The sequence below is a fragment of the Schistocerca piceifrons genome, chromosome 4, assembly GCF_021461385.2.
Source record: "Schistocerca piceifrons isolate TAMUIC-IGC-003096 chromosome 4, iqSchPice1.1, whole genome shotgun sequence".
NCBI classification, from domain to species: Eukaryota; Metazoa; Arthropoda; class Insecta; order Orthoptera; family Acrididae; genus Schistocerca; species Schistocerca piceifrons.
The window spans coordinates 460,924,930-460,943,815 of record NC_060141.1 but is presented as its reverse complement, the minus strand read 5'-3'; the positions used below and the strand labels follow the sequence as shown (position 1 = coordinate 460,943,815).

General features: G+C 43.0%; 1 protein-coding gene across 1 annotated transcript in view; it reads right to left on the bottom strand.

The window, feature by feature from the left end:
• Positions 1 to 291: 291 nt before the first annotated feature.
• LOC124795911 (trace amine-associated receptor 1-like) overlaps positions 292 to 18,886 on the bottom strand; it is a 54,527-nt gene continuing 35,932 nt past the window's right edge. Inside the window, exons 2-3 of the mRNA XM_047259991.1 lie at positions 1,020 to 1,145; positions 292 to 372 (exon numbers count right to left, since the gene is read on the bottom strand). Coding sequence (XP_047115947.1) covers positions 292 to 372; positions 1,020 to 1,145 — 207 coding nt within the window. The remainder of the gene's footprint in view (positions 373 to 1,019; positions 1,146 to 18,886) is intronic.

Below are 18,886 nucleotides of genomic sequence, written 5' to 3'. Positions count from 1 at the left end.
TCAGCATCCGTGTCATCCGCAGCACACAGGATTCAGTGGTTGTGGTGGATATGGATGGGCATGTGGTCAGCACACCGCTCTCATGGCCGTTATCAGTTTTCGTGACCGGTGCTGCTACTCCACAGTCCAGTAGCTCCTCAGCTGGCCTTAATAAGAGCTGAGCGCAGCCCACTTGCCATCAGGACTCGGCAGACCCGGACGGTGACCCATCCAAGTGCTAGCCAAGCTCGACAGCGCTTCACTTCGATTGTCTGGCGGGAACCGGTGTTACCACAGAGGCAAGGCCGTTTGCTACTTGGTTGTATGACTGTGCATATTAGTTTCTAAGAGCTGCAGCGTCAGGTGAGAACTGTCTAAGGGTACATCGAGGACCTGTAGAAGTTAAAGATATAACAGATGATCAAATAAACTACACGCTAAAAATGCAATACGAATTGTCATGCGGAATAAAAGTCTTGACATGTTGCATGTGCGAGTGATTCACCTGCTCGATAAAGCCTATCACTGCGAGAATAGTGTATAAGAATACCTGCAACATGTAGTTCTGAGAACAGCTCCTCAACCCTTCTCAGCTACCAACAGTGCAGACTTCACACAGATCGGCCAACATGAAACTTCCTGGCAGATTAAAACTGTGTGCTAGACCAAAACTCTAACTCGGCACACGGGTCCCGAGTTCGAGTCTCGGTCCGGCACACAGTTTTAATCTGCCAGGAAGTTTCATATCAGCGCACACTCCGTTACAGTGTGAGAATCTCATTCTAGACTGACCAAAAATTACTTAAACGTCTTAAAGGGCTCTTGCTAGGGGCATAGTTAGAGACATATCAAATCTTTGTCCAGGAGTATTTACAACATCACTACAAATGGCTCTTCAGAAATGGGACTTCCAATCCCACGGCATGGAACAATTTCAAAGTTTCCCATACATTTGAGCACGTCTCATTTCTTTGGTGGATTACACGCCAGAGTCTGAGCAGAAGGTGGGTGAGAGGCGTGGCGGTGCGCCGGCGGCCTACCTGTATCTGGCAGAAGATCTCGCCGTAGGGCCAGCAGCGGTAGACGGCGGGCAGCACTCCGAACGGCGTCACCAGCAGCCCGATGGCCAGGTCGTTGCTCGCGAGCGACGTCAGCAGGTAGCGCGGCTGCAACACGACAGCGCGCCGCGCGGTCAGCGTCCACAGCCACGTCGAAAACTCTACTTACCAGGCCTATTTTAAGACTAACGGCCGCTTGCTGATACAGAACGTGTCAATGCTGTAAGCTAACACAGTTGAAAGTAGACGATACTAGAAGCACCAAATACTGAGTAAACATAGGCCGGCAAACGAATCTTTTACGGGATAATTGCGGATTTGCAGTTACAATCCACAACTAACGTGATTCTGTGTAAACACTGCACGCCTGTCGGTGTATGGTCTTTGTTTTACAATCTGTAGACGTGGAGTTGTAAAGAGTGGATACGACAGGACAGTACAGAGTCAGAGAGCCACTCTGTCAGCTGTTTGCGGAGTGTCAGTTGTGCTGTACTAATGTCGGTGGTAGTGTGGAGCATTACAATACCGAGCAAGGTGGTGCAGTGGTTAACACACTGGACTTACATTCGGAAGGATAACAGTTCAAACCCTCGTTCGGCCATCGTAATTTAAATTTTCCGTGATTTCCCTAAATCGCTTAAGGCAACTGCGGGGATGGTTCACTTCAAAGGAAACGTCCAACTTCCTTCCCTAATCCGATGGGACCGATGACCTCGATGTCTGGTTCCGTCCCCACAAATCAACCAACCAACCAACATTACAGTAACGAGTAGTTGACCAACACGCATTTCGTGACAATTCACGGGAGGTTGCACGATTGTACCAAGTAGCATACCCTGCTCGAAGGCTCCCCAAACGTTTACAAGTGTGCATTAACCCCTCTGAGAAACTGGGAGCCTTCCAAATGCCGCGGGTGTGGTTAGGACCGCACGAGTTACGCCTGTGCTTGGAAAAGTGGTGCTGGAAGTAGTCAAAATACTCTACAGCAATCTTGGCAAGGAGACCTGCCACACAAAATTCTGGAATGAGCCACAGCAGCGTTGGAGAATAATACATTGCAATGCAGTCTACCCACAACACCTACTAGTTCAGTGCCTTACAATAGGACACAGTTCGGAATGAGACTTCGCAGGTTAGTAGTATACCTCAAGGTCGTCCACTCATACAAGTCTTAAGGCGCACTATCCTGAAAGTCCCGAAAAGAAAAGCTCTAAAGTTTTAAGCGTAGCTCACACGCCATATACATTTAAAGTAGCATGGCAACACTCGCGTGAAATTGCTCAATTAGTAGGGTGCTGGAATGTTACACGGCCGATCCGGGTTCCATTCTACCTGTATGCTCGACTCTTGTTTCTTTTATTAATTGTTTGAAAAAGTAAAACAACTTTTAAATAAAGTTAATCACCTAAAGTATTATGAATTCAATCATAAATAATTTCATGTTGTTATAAAATGGCTGTCACAGGCTAAAATATGAATTACAATCGTCAATACTTTCTTTTTAAGAAGTTGAATAATTTCAAATGCATTTTGATGGAGACAAATTAAAGCATTAATTACTGTCATTACAATAATACTACAAAATTGGGCGATATTATAAACTGTAGAAAGGTTGAAAATATTCGTTGTAAATTCGAGGAACCAGTGTCTTCGTGGAAAAGCAGAAAATTGCTGTTGGCCAACTGTGTGTACAAACAGGCAGACGGTGAGGAAGTGTCAAAGCCCGCACGGAACCAATCGAGCAGTCGGCCTTACCTGCTACAGTGCCAGTTCATTGCAGACACTGGAGCGCTCTGTACCGTGAAATATATTGTGAATTAGAAATGTCTGTCAATGAAGACATCGAGAAAGTATCAGAAGCTGCAGATTCATTATACAATGAAATGTCGAAGGTGATGTGAAAAGATGGTGTTGTTTATCATGAAATCTTGCTTGTTGCAAATTATTTGATTGCCTCGTAATCGTAACGACAATTTCTCCTGAAGCAATGTTGATGGTTGAAGAAATTTACAGAAGTGCTATGACGTGTTCGCTGAAAAGATAATTGTGACTGATGACAAACCTGATCAAAAAACTGAAAACTGTGAAGGTAAGCCTTTCAAAAGGTACGAAGGAAACAGCTCGTCTGTTCATTATGAACCAGAAGAAAAAAGGACGAGAGAAGTAGACCGTCTTCTTTGGATTACAAAATGAACGTAGTTAATATTGTAAATGCTCATCCCACGTGGAAACTACGACATTTCAAAAAAAAAAGAAATAAATAAATAAAGCGTTCAGCCGGTTAAGAAAGATGGGATATTTATCCCAATGGGAAGAAGCAATAGAAAAGGAAGCAAGAACTTTGATAAGCTAGCAGCAATCAGTTCCGGGACATAGTTCTTGGACGTTTGATCTTTCTGTTGAAACCCGACAGGATTATCGGCAAGTGACTGCACGGAATTTGCAGCAGTGGGTTTTACCAGCAGCATAACAGTTTACAGATGTTGAATTTTAATCTTCTGACAGCTGGGTTCATAGAATCAAAAATAAGCACGGAATTCCTCAGCGAAAAGTGACAAGATTTGTTTCAAGAACAGAAACAGCGACGTTCACATAAACCTTGGCTAATGCAGACATTTTCTAATCCAGACGTTAAAACTGACACCGAATTTCAACAAAGGATTTTTTTATTGCGGGGTATCGGGGTATTTAAAATTAATTTTGCACTCTATTTTTACGATTCTCTAACAAAATACTTTAATATCGGTTGTTATTTCTTTCCAGGAAATCAGTATCAGACGGCGCAAACAAGACTCTGACTGTCAATGGAAGCAAAACTATTTTCGTCAAAAGACACGACATGAATAAAGTGACGCATACATATACCGCTCAATACGCTCTCACTCTGTCTGGAAACATCCTGTCTCAAAGGTTTGTTTGTTTGCAAGTGGCAACCGGTAATTTTGGTCCCCGATTAAAAAAAAAAAAAAAAAAAAAACAGTAAAAGGATACGGCAAAATTATAAAAACTTTGTAATAACGTCTTCCAAATGTTGGAAGCTAACGACAGAACTGCATAGTGACTTTCTCAACAGGTGTTTGGAATCTTGGTGAAGAACGGTTTCTGTTAATTATTGACTCTTGAGGTGGACAAGCAAAGCCTGAACTATACGACGAAATCTTCCAGGTTGATGAGAAATCACCAACACGTAAATTAAAGTGATTCCTCCGAAATGTACCCCACGTGTTGAACCATATGATGCCTATTTATATAGACAAGAAAAAATGTGATAAAAATACAAATTTCCGCTCCTCTTACTGAAAAGAACAGAGAAATAAATTTTCTTGAAGACTGTATAAAACTACAATTAACAGGCCACCATCAGTTGTCATCGCCAATTTTTAAGGAAATGATCCGATTTGCCTGGTAGGCTTCCAGGCTTTCTGATGAAAGAGAAGTGTTCAGGAATGTCAACGAAGCGTGCTGCTCACCACATCTTTTTTTTTAAATCGTTGTTCCTGTAAACAATCGACCTTCATAAATTTTGCAAGATGCCGAAATATTTTTTGTTTTCAATATTTTTATGACAATTATAATTCTGGTACTTGCACCTAAAATAAAAAATTGGCAAATGAACATGACATTATAAAAAAAAATTATGTAATTGAAACTCCAACCAGAATTTTGTGACGGTGGTAATTTATTTACCTCGATTAAAAATGAATTTGAAATTACTTAATTTTTAAAAAAGAAAATATTTTTGAGCGTAATTCACATTTTACGTAGCTGCGACTGCCATTTCATAAACAAAATAAAATTGTTTATGATGTAATTGATGATGACTCAGGTCATTAACTTCATTTAACAGTTGTTATAATTTTTAAAACAATTAAAGAAAAAGAAAATCAACCCACATCGGTAGGTGGGAAGGATCGAACCTAGATCAGCCACATGACTCTCTAGTACCCTACTTTTCTTAATCTGGTTTTGTTCGTTTTCGTTCGTTTCATCTGCTCGGTGCGGACGTCGCAAGACACCCGTTTCAGTTCGTCGTTGATCCATTAACTGAGTTACTGTGCCGGCATTCTTTTGAGTGAGGTACTTCACTTACGTCCTGCGTTGCTGCTTATGACCCATCAATGAGGTGTGCATGAGCTACGTTTAATGCTCTAGAATCCTTTTCTTTTCGGGAATTTTCTAGATAGAGTTTTTCGAGATTTCCATGAGTGGACACCCTTGAAGTATAGTAAGAACGTTGGAAATTCAGTTCGGATTGAGATTTCAAAGACCAGAAGGTCCCCTTGTCAGTGACGCTGACTTTAGCCCTAGACTAGCGTTCTACCAGTGGATCGAACAAAAAGCTTTTATCAATCCTACATCTGGCAATAACATGTTAATTACAGATGGAAAAGGGTTCACTATTGATGGTGTGATTAATTATCACAAGTCTCACTTATGGAGTCATATCTGTGCTTAGCGATACTAGATGATCGTCTTCTTGGGACATGTATGTTACCAAACATATTCTGTGGACGAAATCACCTTCAGTTTCTGCGGCATATTTTACAGGGGTGGTTGAGGGTGTTCCCTCAGAGCGACGCAGAGCATGTGGTATATGCATGATGGAGCACCAGCACATTTTGCTGATATGGTGAGACGACATCTAAACGCCTAAATGGCAGAAACTGAATTGGGTGAGGCGTGTTTGAAAGGATTTGAACCTCACTGCAGCGACGGGTGCCGGCCTAGATACGGATATAAGGACGACACTTTGAAGACCTCCTTTAACTTTACGTACAGTCATGTAACTGTTATCGTCTCTAATAACTTTTCTTAATACTGTTCAGTATTGTTACTTTTTCCTAATTGGGATGACGTTTGCACAAAATCAAGTCAATGGTGGTTGGTACCCACGAAATCGCAGTCACCTCGCAAATGGTCCTTTTGCAGACCTATGTTTACTGACACTTTTTTGCTTCTAGCATCGTGTACTGTCAACTGTATGCGTTTACACCATTCATTATGATACACCTCGCTCAGAAGAAAGATGGACAAACGGTGCGCCGTCTATTGACTTCTTTACGAAGCCACAAGTAAATGGTCGTTTGGCTGTGAATGAAAGCAGCCAGCACTTGCTGCATCTACATAACTGTATACTCTGCAGACTACTGAGAAGTGAATGACAGAGATTACTTACTAAAGTACCACATGTTAGGGTTTCTATCTGATCCATTGACATGTAGAGCGCCGAAAGAATGACTGCTGAAATGGCAGTGTGTGCGCTATAAGTAGTCTAATCTCATATCCGTGGTCCCTACGGAACTGGGCGTAGGGATCTGAGGAACATCCCTGGATTCTTCGCTTAACAGTGATTCTTAAACTCTGTAAGTCGGCGTTTGCTAATTTAGTTTCTTCATAATCTCCGTGATGCTCTGCTGTGGATCAAAACAGCATGTGATCAGTCATGTTCAATAACCCCTGTTAATTTTATTTGGCACGAATCCAACACACTTAAGCAACATCCTAGGGTATTTGTAAGCAGTCACCTTTGTAGTGTGAGTGCATTTTCCCGCTACCTTGTCGAATAAATCGAAGCCTGCCCCGTGCCTTACCAATGTCGTGATAATTCCATTTCATATTCCTACTAACTGTTGCGTACAGGTATTTGTATGAGTTGGCTCACAGAAATACTGACTTATCGGATAAAACTTTCCTGTGTTTGGTGAAGTGCACAGCTATACATTTCTCAATAATTGAAACGAGTATCCAATATTTGCCTCTACTCGGAAACTTATTAAAATCTTACTACATATTTGCGCAGATTTTTCAGCTAGTAGTTAATCATAGATTGCTCCATCATCACCAAAAGTCTGAAACTTTCATTGATTTTGTCTTCCGGATCATTAATATACAGAGTGGCCCTAATTAAACTTTCACTACTTGAGCCATTATAGGCGGACAAGCGTACGCGGATGGGTGCCAAACTTTATAGAATGATGTTCAGTGTGCAGCAGGATTTGCATTGTTAATAGTGTTAAAGTATCGTAACTTGTCGTTAGACGCCGGTACTAGTACGGCGATGCAGGGTTGAAACACAAGCACCAGAGCGCATTACAGCTACAGATAGTCAAGAGGGCTCTGGATAAGGTGAGCAGAGCATTTCTTGTGAGCCTGCTTTATCAAAGCCATAGTAACTGTGCTGCTGCTCTTCGCTTTAAAGTAATACGGAGAGGTCCTCTTTCAGCATCGGAATTGAAGAACATGATTCGAAAATTAGAATTAATTGGCGATTTAGGAATCGCCCCTGGAAGAGACCGATGGCCAATTGTGCCACAAGTTGAAGAAGTTATATCGTCATGTCTGAGACCGCTGGACGCAGTATGCGATCTTCAGGAAGTGCAACAGTCGTGTCACGACAACTGAACATTCTAATGGTCCGAAAAGAGCTGCGAACAGTTGCGAAAAGTATCTATAGTACGGTTTCAGACTGACTTGGATGCTGTTGGTCGCTACATTGGCCAACGTTTGTAGCATGGAACGTAAGCTTTGTACGCAATTAAAACATGTTGCTCTCTCATGTGGACATAAAAATTTTGTGTCATACCATGGTTTATTCGTTATTTCTGTTCTGCGTGTCCTTACAAAAGTTTCCGCAAAGTTTTATGGTCCTACGATCACTCATTTCTCACGTGGGCTCTCTCAAGCAGCGATAGTTAAATTATAACCCCCTGTACAACACGAACAGCAACAAGAATTCTCACTTTCTTGGATCACACCTCAAGTTACTTGTGCTTTTATCGACGACTCCTCATCCAAGATAACATGCTGTGCCCTTCCTCTTAAGAAATGTTCAGTCCAGTCATAAATTTTGTTTGATATTCCATGTAACAGTAGTTTTGTTAATAAACAGTGGTGTGGTACCTAGTTAAAAGCTTTTCGGATGTCAAGAAATATCACATACCCCCGACTGCTTCGATTCATCGCTCTCAGGCTATCTTGTGAGGAAAACGGAAGTTGGGTTTCGGTTGACTGACTGCCTGACTGGCTTGTTTTCAGTATAAGACGATACATAGTTGCTGAAGATCATCACCAGTTGTGGCTCATTCATAGACCTACAATTATGAGTGAAAGAAGGTTAGCCATGTGTGTTGAGACTTAAAAGAAGGCCGTACAAAAAGTTCAATATAGAGTGCAGAGTGGCAACTTATTATTCTTACCGACAAAACGGTGCAACAGCTTGACCTAAAACTGCGATCTGATCGACGATTGGAGCTTCCACTGATGGATTTCCTCATGCTGAATGAAGTGCTACACCATTCTCACGGGCCGGCCGATGTGGCCGAGTGGTTCTAGGCGCTACAATCTGCAACCGCGCAACCGCTACGGTCGCAGGTTCGAATCCTGCCTCGGGCATGGTTGTGTGTGATGTCCTTAGGTTAGTTAGGTTTAAGTAGTTCTACGTTCTATGGGACTGATGACCTCACAAGTTAAGTCCCATAGTGCTCAGAGCCATTTGAACCATTTGAACAATTCTCACGGAGAAGCCTGGATAAGTAAACTGTTATGAACTAATACAAATAAAATAACTGATATCAAAGGATGAGCGTCTTTAGCCGCTGTCAACAAGATGAAGATGTTTTGTGTTCCACATTGTTGAAGGCGAGAACTCGTGCGTCGGCCCTACACTAAAGTATAATTTTGAACTTTCCGATTCAAAAAATGACGGGTCGACAAAGGATTTCCTTTGGTTAGGTTTAGGAAACGTGTGTCAACATTAAATCTTATGTGTACTAAACAATCCCATCCAAAATCAACAGCGCCGTAGTAGACCTCTACCACGACAACGAGTACTCACATTTACTTGTCCCTATCAAGGATACGATTCAGGATTTGAGTTGGAAATTTTTATACCACGCACCCCACAGCGTCGGTGTCGCACCGAGTGATTATTAACTCTCGTTGCGCTGTGAGAAAGGTCTGGTCGAGAATGGTTTGAAGATGGGAACTCAAGACCGCCGGTGGAGCAAATCCAGGTGGGTGTATCGTCGTAGTTACAACAATGTGAACTGTCTGTCCCACTCCACGCCGGCAACTCAGAAAGGTAGTTGCGTCACCTGAAAATTAGTGGTAGCGGGTAGGAGAGAGCCTTGGTTGCTTCTCTACACATTGGAAACCGGTCCAGTTCTCAAATGGAGAATTGCTATGTGGAGGCATTGAATAAGCTATTGCAACATTGCTAAAAGAGTTTAAATGTGATTACGAGGGAAAACGACAACAAAAACTTTTTCTAACGAATATAGTTTTCAGCTACCAAACAGCCGCTACTTTCCGAATACTCCCTCTCGTACATATACAGCGTGATTCAAATGTCATACTTTGTACGGCAAATTGGGTGAACCAGAATTCTACTGTCAAAATTTCAGAGGTGGTACTATTGTAACACAGCAATATAACTTTATTGTGCAAGCTTAAAATTTTTATTCAAGTTCGTTCAGGTGAAATCGGAACGGAAATGTTGAGCTGATGTGATGTGCCAATTGTTATGTCAACATGGCGTACTGTCAATCCAGTAGATCTCAGGACCGGAACAGACAGAAATGTAAGCACCACTGTACGATTAAGCAAAGGTCTGTGAGGCAGCACTGTGTAGCCCCACGCCCGAGCACTGCTACAAAGACAGAGAAGTCGAGCTCGACGGTCTATGATCAATACTGAAACTACTACGGCGGGATAAGCAGCGCTGACAGGTACGGTTAATGGGACAAATACGATCATGTACTCAGCACCACTGCAGTCATGGTCTGTGCGGCTGGTCCCGGCGGAGGTTCGAGTCCTCCCTCGGGAATGGGTGTGTGTGTTTGTCCTTAGGATAATTTAGGTTAAGTAGTGTGTAAGCTTAGGGACTGATGACCTTAGCAGTTAAGTCCCATAAGATTTCACACACATTTTTTTTAACTCAGCGCCATTGTGCCATAGGGGACTTAGTTCTTATCAGTAACGCAGCTTTCGGAGTACATGACAAATCTGTTGAGAAAACAGTTTTCAATTTTTCGAGATTGTGGACTACAAGTAGCAACTGTAAATAACGGTCTGCATGTTAGCGACGCTTTTGTTTCATCATTCATGACAAATGAGCTGTTGCAACAAGGTCACGACCCACTGACGAAACGTCAGCAGTCTTCCACAGCACGAGCACCTCGCAGCCAGCCGGCTCTGCAGCTCTGAAGAAGTTAAAACCTTTGTAAATCTTGTTTAACAAGAAATGTATTTACAGGCAACTAATGCCTCCGGGCGTGCGCTCTACCACTCACTCTCATACTTCTCTCGACCTCCTGACTACCACGTGACCTCAGGGACGCGTCGTATCAGTATGGACCAAAACAGTAAGAAAGTGTCTAGTAAACATTGGCTTTAAAATGTATAATCCGTGAGACGAGTGATTCGCATAGAAAGTCCAGGGGGGCAGACGGCAATGTTGCCGAACGTGACGTATGGCACTAAGCGCCCGGTCTCAACTTGAACGCGTTCTGTAGCAGTAGAAACAAAAGCGTCACTAACATGCAGGTCGTTATTTATAGTTGCTACTTGTAGTCCACAATCTCAAAAAACGGAAAACTGGTTTCTCAAATCGTTGAACATTCTCAGTTTGTGTTTCCTTTTTTATATACTTAGTTCTACAATGAGCCACTGAATAATCAGTCAGTACATTAATAGTTATAATTTGAATATGGTACTACAATATGATGGTAGGCCGATGGCATACTCCCACCTTACATTATTGAATGTAATGTAGCTATGCTAATGGAAAAAACACAACTCTTATTGCTGCTAGCGTCTGATTTCGGCACTGCTCGAACTATCGCTGGTCCCTCCCAGTTGTATAAATAAATTTCTTACGCACTCATCCACAACGCCTTCGTTTTGGCTGCCTCTATGATGACACTTGCAGTACTGTTCACAATTTTTGGCTACGTCTCGCTTGTCACTTGATTGATAGCTGCTACAAGAAGATTTTCAACTTCAGAGATAGTGAATTTTTTATTGTTTGTAACAATTTATCTTTTTATTTGAGCACATACCTCTTCAATGGCACTGAAGTGACAATGGTATGGAGGAAGCTGAACAATTTCATGCTCGTGCCTTTTGGCAATCACATCAATTACATATGTCGGAAATTGTGGTCTTTTTGCTCCACAATTTGGAAAAATTCCACCACCTTTTTATGTTGTCTGAAACCCAATTTTCGTCGTTTCAGTCACTGAATAATATCTTCTTTCTTCTTTGCCAGAGTTGTTGTCCTATCCTGAACAACGGAATAATAAGGGGCACTGTCAATGATGAATTTGTCAGATTCATCATAAGCGATGTTTCGAACCACTTTTGTAAAACTACACTGTTCATCTCTTCGTGGTAATTACTTGTCTTTTTTGAACGAAACATTAGCAAGCAGTCTGGCACAGAACCGCCCGATGTACTTGCATGTAAAACAATAATTCGGCCTCCTTTTCCAACAGCCACTGCCATGGTCCCCTCTGGCTTTCATCACTCTAGCCTCTATGTAATGGAAGACTGACATTAATCCACGTTTCATCTATCCACACTACATTTACGAATCTCACACCCATGATTCTGCGCAGAAATCTGCACTTTCATGTCCTTTCCATCAATATTTTGCGTCCGTTAAATCCTGAATAGCTGAAGCCAATGTCCTTCAGCACTGTACGTAATGAAAATTTGCTTCCTTTAAAAAGATCGTCTTTGTGAAGTGACACGAGTAGTTTAGACAGAGTGTGATGTTCAAAAATGGTTCAAATGGCTCTGAGCACTATGGGACTTAGCATCTGAGGTCATCAGTCCCCTAAAACTTAGAACTACTTAAACCTAACTAACCTAAGGACATCACACACATCCATGCCCGAGGCAGGATTCGAACCTGCGACCGTTGCGGTCTCGCGGTTCCAGACTGAAGCTGTGATGTTCCCTTCCCTTTAATAGCCATATATATGACGACGAATAGTGTCTTTCTGTAAATCGTCAAAAGCTATCACTTACTTCTTGCTCGGTGGCTACTTTCCTCGTGTGGACAGCCTTGTTGTGCCACTCTCACCACAGTCTAAACTGTGATGTTCTTTTCCTATTGTTATAATAGTGTACTTGATTATTCTCGATGCTGATGCAGTGTAGTGGAGTGTAGTGGTATGGCCACCTGAATCATTACCGAACCCCCACCACCTTTCGCTTCTGCCCACAAGCAGTGTGCATTGTATGCTTCGGCCGGCGTACGCCAGACATTAACTCGGCCAGATTTTGCGAACAGTATGAAATAAAACTCATCTGACCAAATGACATTCTTCCATTGCTCCACAGCCCAGGTTTTTAGACTTCGGCACCACTTCTATCTGTAACAGTTCCTTGCATCTCTTATGAGTAGTTTTGGAATTCCAGCTCTAGCAGCAATTCCTAGCTTATGCAGCTCCCTTCGTATTGTTTTGGCGCTGACAAGGATCTCTAGGGTGACATAGAGTTCTGCTGTGACTTTTGTATCTGTCGTCCCCATATTTTTCGTTACTATCCTCTTGAATCGCCGTCTGTCACTTTCATCCAACACACACTTTCTTTCGCTTTGTGACTTAGCAGATGACGTTTTTTCCGCTTTCTCGTATGGACTATGCATCCTCGATACGATCTTTCTTGAAACACCAAGCACTTCGTTTCCCTTTGTTACGGAAGCATATAACATATGAGCACCAACAATCTGCCCACGTTCGAATTCATTTAGCACTCACATAACGCACTCACGCCTACGCAGGGCACTGTCCTGCCTTCTGCTGACACTTACAACGTATTAAGGCCATTCGTGGGCAAGTACGAGCGGCGTTCATTAAGTAATGCAACACATTTTTATCGGTCTATTTCGGTTGAGAAAATACGGAATTTGCTGTGGAATATCGTGGAATTTTTTATCTGACAGATTTGACGCGCTAAAAGCGTATTTTCTCAGAAATTTCTTCATCAAATAAAGGCCTATGTTTGGTACTAGTAGACATTCTGCCAGTGCTAGTCTGCTTTTGATGTTCTCCTTTGCTGGGTCCGCTGTGGGTTATTTCGCTGCCTAGGTAGCAGAATTCCTTAACTTCATCTACTTCGTGACCAAAAACTTTCACCTTTCTTCGATATACGATCAATCCACATTCTGTACCCATTAGTTTGCTCATTCCCTTCAACAAATCCTGCAATTCTTCACCCTCAGTGAGAACGTCATCAGTGAATCTTAACATTGATATCTTTTCACCTTGAATTTTAATTCCACTCTTGAACCTTTCTTTTAGTTTCGTCATTGTTTCTTCGATGTCTAGATTGAACAGCAGGGTCGGAAGACTACATCGCCGTCTTACACCCTTTTTAATCGGAGCATTTCGTTCCTGGTCTTCAATTCTTATTGTTCCCACTTGGTTTTTGTGCAAGTTGAATATTACCCATGTTCTCTATAGCTTTCCCTATTTTCCTTGAATTTCGAACATTTTGCACCGTTTGAAATTGTGTGAACGCTTTTCCCAGGTCGACAAATCCCTAGAGCGTGCCAATTTTTATACAGTCTTGCTTCCATTACAAACCGCCATCTGAAAACTGCCTCTCTGGTGCCTTTACCTTTCCTAAAGCCAAACTGATCGTCATGTATATTTGTTTTATAAATAAAACCGCCTTTTCCTGCTGCCACTTAATTTGCCTTTTTCTTGTTCTAAGGCATTAACAGTGGGATCTACAACGATAAAGTTTTTTTATTTGTAGATAATCAAACAGTTCACTTCGATATTTTTTGTGTAAAAAACTAATTACTTACGATTTGTTGTGCTCTGCGTTTCCTCTCATCTGGTCTGGAGGCCACACTACCACTTTATTACCGATATATAAGCATAATTTTGAGTTCCGACCTTTTTCACACTGTTCACCATGTTTCTCCTTCTCTTTCGTGGAGTGCTATTGTTCTTTTGCCACTCGATTTAACTGTAGTAGACAATAGTACACCAAAAAAAAGAAGGAGAAACATAGTGAACAGTGTGAAAAAGGTCGGAACTTAAAATTGTGCTTATATATCGGTAATAAAGTGATAGTGCGGCATCCAGACCAGATGAGAGGAAAAGCAGAGAACAACAAATCGTAAGTAATTACTTTTTTACATAAAAAATCGCGATATGAACTGTTTGATAATCTAAAGATAACAAAACTGTATGTTATAGATCCCAGTGATAATGCCTTAGAACAATAAAAAGGTGACACGTGTCTGGGAAAAATAAATTAAGTGGCAGCAGGAAAGGCGGTTTTATTTACAAAACAAGTATTTCTGTACTTGCTTCGGAGGATGACCACTTGCCGGCCAAAGTGGCCGAGTGGTTCTAGGCACTACGGTCGTAGGTTCGAATCCTGCCTCGGGCATGATGTCCTTAGGTTAATTAGGTTTAAGTAGTTTTAAGTTCTAGGGGAATGATGACCTCAGAAGATAAGGCCCATAGTGCTCAGAGCGATTTGAACCACTTTTTATTTCCATCCTTCTGTATATTATTCTTGACGACAAATTGGCTCCATGAGCTGTTAAGTTGATCGTGCTGTGATTCTCGTACTTGTCTACTCTTGCATTCTTCGGAATTGTGTGGATGATATTTTACCGAAAGTCAGTTGCTATATCGCCAGACTCATACATTCTACACACCAACGTGAACAAGTCGTTTTGCTGGCTCTCCCCCCTCCCCCCCAAATGCTTTAGAAACTCTGATGGAATTCTATCCGTCCCCTCTGCCTTATTTGATCTTACGTCTTCCAGAGCTCTTTTAAATTTTGATTCTAATACTAGACTAGTATCTCTTGCCTCGATTCCTCTTTCTTCTTCTATCACATCAGACGTGTCTTCCCCTCATAGAGGCCTTCAATGGACTCTTTCCACCTATCAGTACTCTCCTCTGTATTTAACAGTGTAGTTCCCACTGCACTCCCAGTGTTATCACCTTGTTGTTAATTTAATTGAAGGCTGTTTTAACTTTTATATATGATGAGTCAGTCCTTCCGACAATAATTTAGATTTCTTCACATATTTCACGCAGTAATTTCGCTTTATCTTCCCTGCGGTTCCTATTTATTTCATTTCTAACCGTCTTGTGTATCTGGATTACTAAATTCCAATAAAAAATTTTCTACTTGCTTCTTTCATTGATCAACTGAAGTATTTCTTGTGTTATGCAGAGTTTCTTCTCAATTTACTTCTTTGTACATACGTTTTTCTTTCCAGTTTCTGTGTTTGTCTTTTTTAGAGATGTCCATTTCTCTTCAACTGAAGTGCTTAACGAGTTCTTCCTTATCGCAGAAGCTGTAGTCTAAGAGAACTTCAAGCGTATCTCTTCATTCCTAGAATTTCCGTATGCCACTTCTTTGCGTATTGATTCTTCCTCTTTATTGCAAACAAATTGTAATCAGAGCCTATATCTGCTCCTGGGTAAGCCTTACAATCCAATGTCTGATTTCGGAATTGTGCCTGACCATGACGTAACCTAACTGAAATCTTCCTGCATCTACCGGCCTTTTCAAGTGTACCTCCTCTTCTTGTAATTCTTGAACGCAGTATTCGCTGTTACTAGCTGAAATTTATTCCAGAACTCAATTATCTCTTCCCTCTCTCACTCCTAATACACAGCCATATTCTCCCGTAATCCTTTCTTCTACTCCTTCTCCTACAACCGCATTCCAGTCTCCCATGACTATAAGATTTTCATCTCTCCTTACGTACTGAATTTCCTGTTCAGTATCCTCATATACCTTCTCTGTCTCTCCGGTTTCAGTTTGCGACGTCGGCATGTATACCTGAACTATCGTTGTCAGTGTTGGTTTGCCGTTGATATTGATAAGAACAATCCTATCACTGAAATGTTCACAGTAACACACTCTTCTTCCTATTCATGACGAATCATACTCCCGTGATACTGTTTTATGCTGTTGTTGTTATTATCATATACCTATCTGGCCAGAAATCCTTGACTAATTTCCATTTCGGTTCACTGACCCCCACTACATCTAGATTACGGTTTTACATTTCCCTTTTCAGATCTTTCATCTTCCCTACCGCGTTCGATATTATGACAGTCCATGTCCCGACTCGCAGAACGTTATCCTTTAGTTGGTCAGCCCCAGTTGTTTCACGAAGTTCCGATAGGTGGCGGCGCTATACGTAGCCCTTTTTGATGAGAAACAGGGCATCGGAGGTATTCATAGGTGCTTGCGAAATGTATACTGAGAAAATCTCCCCACTGTGTGAGGCGCCTGTCACCATCGTAACAAGATAGCCCAAACACTCGTCGGATCTGCGCACGCCGGCCGGCCGCACACAGCACCGGCTCCTGCAGTGTTGGAACGGCTGGACTCTCTCGTTCGAGCTGTTCGACGGATCACAGTCAAACACCTCTCTTCTCAACGGGATCTCTCTGTTGGTAGTGCTGACACACTCGTCCGTCAACTGGGATACTCAAAGGTAGGTGTATAGGTGTGTGTGTGTGTGTGTGTGTGTGTGTGTGTGTGTGTGTGTGTGTGTGTGTATTGTGTGTGTGTGTGTGTGTGTGTGTGTGAGCCGTGCGTGGCTCGTGCTCGTGCCATCTTCTATTTAACATCCTGTTTTTGCCAAACTGCCACCTCGTTATGTTAGTTTCAGTTACACTACTGGCCATTAAAATTGCTACTCCATGAAGATAACGTGCTACAGACAGGAAGAAAATGCCGTCATATGCAAATGATTAGCTTTTCAGAGCATTCACACAAGGTTGGCGCCGGTGGCGACACCTACAACGTGCTGACATGAGGAAAGTTTCCAACCGATTTCTCATACACAAACAGCAGTTGACCGGCGTCGCCTGGTGAAACGTTGTTGTCACGCTACGTACTGAATTACCTGTTCAGTATCCTCACATGCGTACCATCACATTTCCGACTTCGGTGAAGGCCGGATTGTAGCCTATCGCGATTGCGGTTTATCGCATCGCGACATTGCTGGTCGCGTTGGTCGAGATCCAATGACTGTTAGCAGAATATGGAATCGGTGGGTTCAGGAGGGTAATACGGAACGCCGTGCTGGATCCCAACGGCCTCGTATCAGTAGCAGTCGAGATGACAGCCATCTTATCCGCATGGCTGTAATGGATCGTGCAGCCACGTCTCAATCCCTGAGTCAACAGATGGGGAAGTTTGCAAGACAACAACCATCTGCACGAACAGTTCGACGACGTTTGCAGCAGCATGGACTATCAGCTCGGAGACCATGGCTGCGGTTACCCTTGACGCCGCATCACAGACAGGAGGGCCTGCGCTGGAGTACTCAACGACGAACCTGGGTGCACGAATGGCAAAACGTCATTTTTTTCGATGAATCCAGATTCTGTTTACAGCATCATGATGGTCGCCTCCGTGTTTGGCGACATCGCGGTGAACGCACATTGGAAGCATGTATTCGTCATCGTCATACTGGCGTGTCACCCACCTTGATTGTATGGGGTGCCATTGGTTACACGTCTCGGTCACCTCTTGTTCGCACTGACAGCACTTTGAACAGTGGACGTTACATTTCAGATGTGTTACGACCCGTGGCTCTACCCTTCATTAGATCCCCGCGAAATTCTACATTTGAGCAGGATAATGCACGACCGCATGTTGCAGATCCTGTACGGGCCTTTCTGGATACAGAAAATGTTCGACTGGTGCCCTAGCCAGCACATTCTCCAGATCTCTCACCAACTGAAAACGTCTGGTCAATGGTGGCCGAGGAACTGGCTCGTCACAATACGCGAGTCAATACTTTTGATGAACTGTGGTATCGTGTTGAAGCTGCATGGGCAGGTGTACCTGTACACGCCATCCAAGCTCTGTTTGACTCAATGCCCAGGCGTATCAAGGCCGTTATTACGGCCAGAGGTGGTTGTTCTGGGTACTGATTTCTCAAGAACTATGCACCCAAACTGCGTGAAAATGTAATCACTTGTTAGTCCTAGTATAATATATTTGTCCAATGAATACCCGATTATCATCTGCATTTCTTCTTGGTATAGCAATTTTAATGACCAGTAGTGTACCTGTGTCACTGAGGTGCTGCTTTTCCTGCCCGTGAGCGGCAGCAGCAGCACTTATCGATATAAGCCCCGCCGTATTATCTTTGCGGGACTGCTATTACTTCCTGGTCGTCCTGTGGCAACCAGTCCGTTGGAACGTGCCAGCAGTTAGTTCGGATATGCCAGTCACTTGGGAAGCGCTAGCAGTGCAGTTCGGACCTGTCAGTGTTTGACTTAGGACAGCCATGACTCGCCCATACGTTGCCGATACGTAGCACTTGAGTGCGGACCACAGTTCGCTTGCAGACGCGGAAGTGTTCAGACGTGCTACGCAGTCGCCCTTCCACGTGACGCTTGTGTCTACCTGCTGGTGCACGCGCGTAACAGTTTTCGTTTGGTACGCTTTTCTCTTAGGCACATTAACACCTGACATTACTATCGGTGACGGCAAGCCCCGCCATGTATGGTGGAGTGTATTGAGAAGGGGTGGTGACTTCGACGCCCCTATGGGACAACATCAACAACAACCACCTGCCCAGCGGCTACATCCAGTTGCAGCACCTTTACCAGCTCCTCCAGGAACTACATTGGACAACACGACGGCTGTGATCAGCCACTCGTTAGCAGTTGTTCGGGGAGAATGTGGAATACAGCCGGCAGAAGAGCATATGGATTTATCGGAACAGGATTCCTCCAGCTTCTCCGTTACGAGAAACAAGCGACAAAGTGAGGTCAGTCTGGATTTAAGAAATTCCAAAACTTTCATAGCAGACGCTAATCAACTCTTACCTG